This window comes from Oryzias melastigma, unplaced genomic scaffold, assembly GCF_002922805.2.
Source record: "Oryzias melastigma strain HK-1 unplaced genomic scaffold, ASM292280v2 sc00727, whole genome shotgun sequence".
NCBI classification, from domain to species: Eukaryota; Metazoa; Chordata; class Actinopteri; order Beloniformes; family Adrianichthyidae; genus Oryzias; species Oryzias melastigma.
The window spans coordinates 2,506-5,767 of record NW_023417315.1 but is presented as its reverse complement, the minus strand read 5'-3'; the positions used below and the strand labels follow the sequence as shown (position 1 = coordinate 5,767).

General features: G+C 50.3%; 1 protein-coding gene across 1 annotated transcript in view; it reads left to right on the top strand.

The window, feature by feature from the left end:
• Nucleotides 1-3,045, top strand: part of LOC112140901 (polypeptide N-acetylgalactosaminyltransferase 14) — a gene marked incomplete at both ends in the record, with an annotated part of 5,728 nt that extends 2,683 nt beyond the window's left edge. The window contains 5 exon segments of the mRNA XM_024263924.1: nt 309-430; nt 615-702; nt 775-859; nt 1,750-1,853; nt 2,919-3,045. Coding sequence (XP_024119692.1) covers nt 309-430; nt 615-702; nt 775-859; nt 1,750-1,853; nt 2,919-3,045 — 526 coding nt within the window.
• Nucleotides 3,046-3,262: the final 217 nt, after the last annotated feature.

Sequence of the window (3,262 nt, the reverse complement as noted above, 5' to 3'; positions counted from 1 at the left end):
GAAAAAGCTCCAGCGTGCAGCAGCAGACGGCGGTGACGGCTCTAAAAGGCCTCCATCGATTTCTCCTCCGCTGACGGATGATGGAGAGATGGAGGCCAGGAGGAGCCGAGGAGGAGGTGTTGATGCACTCCTCCTCTGAACTCATATCTGGGTCTGGATCCTCAGGATTCGAGCTCGGATCCATTTCTACTTTCTTCTGTTCTGTGTTTTTATCCTCCATCTTCATTCAAACTTGAGGAAACAAACAGGAACTTCAGTCCTGCTGTGATAAAACTCTGAAGTTCTGACCCGTGTGTGTTCCTGCACAGGTCTGATCCGGTCCAGAGTCCGGGGGGCCGATGCTGCGAGGGCCGGAGTTCTCACCTTCCTGGACAGCCACTGTGAGGTCAACAAGGACTGGCTGCCCCCCCTCCTGCAGAGGGTCAAGCAGGTGCGGCTAAGGGCGGGTCTCAGGAACCCACCTGGTTCCAGATTAAAACAGATTAGACAGAAGGTCCAGATTATTATCCAGCCGGGGGGGCTTTGACCCAGCAGCTAATGGACCAGAACCGAGCCAGCAGCTCTGTGACATCACAGAGACGGACGAGATCCAGACTGACTGTTTGTGTGTGCAGGACCGGACCCGTGTGGTCAGCCCCGTCATCGACATCATCAACATGGACACCTTCGCTTACGTGGCGGCCTCTGCTGACCTGCGTGGAGGTGCGGGCGCCCCGTCTCCCCGTGTCCTCGCGTGACCTCTGACCTCTGAACCCACCTGTGTTTGTGCTTCAGGGTTCGACTGGAGTCTGCACTTCAAGTGGGAGCAGCTGTCGCCCGAGCAGCGGTCCCACCGGACCGACCCGACCCAGCCCATCAGGTAACACACAGAGATAGATGCCGCTGATCAGGAGGACACGCCTCTGACCTGCTGCTCGTTCTGACGGACCAGATCCTAAACAGGTGTCTAACCTGAATGATGAGGAGCTCCAGACCTGACTGACTCTTGTCTGCTCTCTGAGGACCCATCAGAAGCTCTGGACTTCTTTCAGTGTTCCAGTCGTTCCAGAACCTCCACCAGGTTTTCATGAACTGGTCTTGCAGATAAGATGGGAATCTTCTAGACTCTGAAGATTTCCTATCCAGTGATTATGCCCAGAGACCAGTGAACATCTCCTCCTGAGGATCTGTGCCGTCACCTGCAGCTTCACCTGAAGAAGACCACTAAGAGTAGACCTCACTCCTTCTGGAGGATGACCACGGAGAGTAGACCTGACTCCTTCTGGAGGACGACCACCAAGAGTAGACCTGACTTAAGGAGGAAGACCACCAGGAGGAGACCTCACTCCTTCTGGAGGACAACCACCAAGAGAAGACTTGACTCCTTCTGGAGGACGACCACTAAGAGTAGACCTGACTGAAGGAGGAAGACCACCAGGAATAGACCTGACTCCTTCTGGAGGACGACCACTAAGAGTAGACCTGACTTAAGGAGGAAGACCACCAAGAGTAGACCTGACTCCTTCTGGATGGAGCTCTTAAAACATCTAAAACCTTAAACAGGTTATTTGGAACTAAAACAGATTCCAGATCCAAAAACAGTTCACTGCAGGAACGTTATCATTTAAAAACCAGGAAAATGTTTTTAATTCTGGAAATCTCAGCAAACAATCTTTCAGAACGGTCAGTAGGTCTGCAGAAATCCTTCCTGGTTCTGATCGTTTGGATCAAACCTACATCTCTTCAGTCATTTACCCCCCCGTCTGACAGGACCCCCATTATCGCTGGAGGCATCTTCGTGATTGACAGGTCCTGGTTCAACCACCTGGGCAAATACGACGCTGCTATGGACATCTGGGGGGGCGAGAACTTTGGTAAGTAGACCTCACATGTTCTCCTCCTAAGAGGAGGTCATCATCATCAGGGCTGGGGCTAGGGGGCGTGGTCAACCTTAGAGGAGGAGTTATTTCTCTTGAAGCTGAAACAGTTTTAAGAGAAGACTAATCCTCAGGCTCCTCTGAAGTCTGACTGTGTCTCTGGTGGATTCAGTATCTCCTCTTGGTGACTTCTCTGTTCCTTTATTCTGTTTGCTGCTCTGTGCTTCCAGCCTCTTCATCCTCTGCTTCTTCAAACCAAATCCTCACTATCATTGTCACTTCCTGTTCCGTTCCCATGGCAACCCTGAGTGGAGCTTTGTTCTTGGGGAAACCCAGAGTTTGCTCTCAGGTTCTGAAGTGATGCTGTGAGACAGCTGACTGGTTCCTGACGACCGGTTTAACCCATAACTGACTGGTTGGTTCTGAGTTGTTGATGTGCTGCAGTCATCGTCTCCATTCAGACTCCGACAGTCATACTGCATGTTGTCACTAAGGGAATCAGGAAATCCTCCCTTCCCTTCTCTGGTTCTGAAGACGAGGGGCGATCAAATCTGAAGACGAAGGTCCTCATGTTCCTCATTGTTCTCATAATTGTAAAATAATCCTAATTTTCCTCTTCATTATCATATTCCTTACGTGTCTCATGTTTCCTGTTACCCTCACGTTCCTCAAGATCCTCATGTTCATCATGATCCTCATGATCCAAAGCTGATCGGATCATCTATTCCAGATTCTGAATTGAAGACTGTTGGTCTCTGCTGTCCCATGTGGACATGGAGTGGTTCTGCCCTCTAGTGTTGGACTGCTGTCATGAGCTTCTGAGGGAGGATTTGCCTTCTTCTCCTGCAGAGCTTTTGTCAGCCAATCTGACCCCCCCCCCCATCTGACCCCTCCCACTCTCTGACCCGTTCTGTGAGGAAGAGTGTTGTTGGGTCCTCATCTCAGACAAACGTGATAAATTTCCGTGTTATTTTCTCCGTTTCACACATTCTGGTCTGTAAATCTTCTAAAGATGTTTCTGCTCTCAGACTTTCTGAAATCAGACATTCATGTTCCCTGCAGAGATCTCGTTCCGGGTGTGGCAGTGCGGCGGCAGCCTGGAGATCCTGCCCTGCAGCAGAGTGGGTCACGTCTTCAGGAAGAAACATCCGTACGTGTTCCCAGAGGGAAACGCCAACACCTACATCAAGTAAGACTTTCTGTTCCAACATGATGAATGATGGATGGATGGATGGATGATGGATGGATGATGTATGAATGGATGATGGATGAAGAATGATGGATGATGGATGGATGGATGGATGAATGGATGGTGGATGGATGGATGAAGGCTTGATAGAGGGATGGATGATGGATGGATGGATGGATGGATGGATGATTGATGGATGGATGATAGATAGATGATG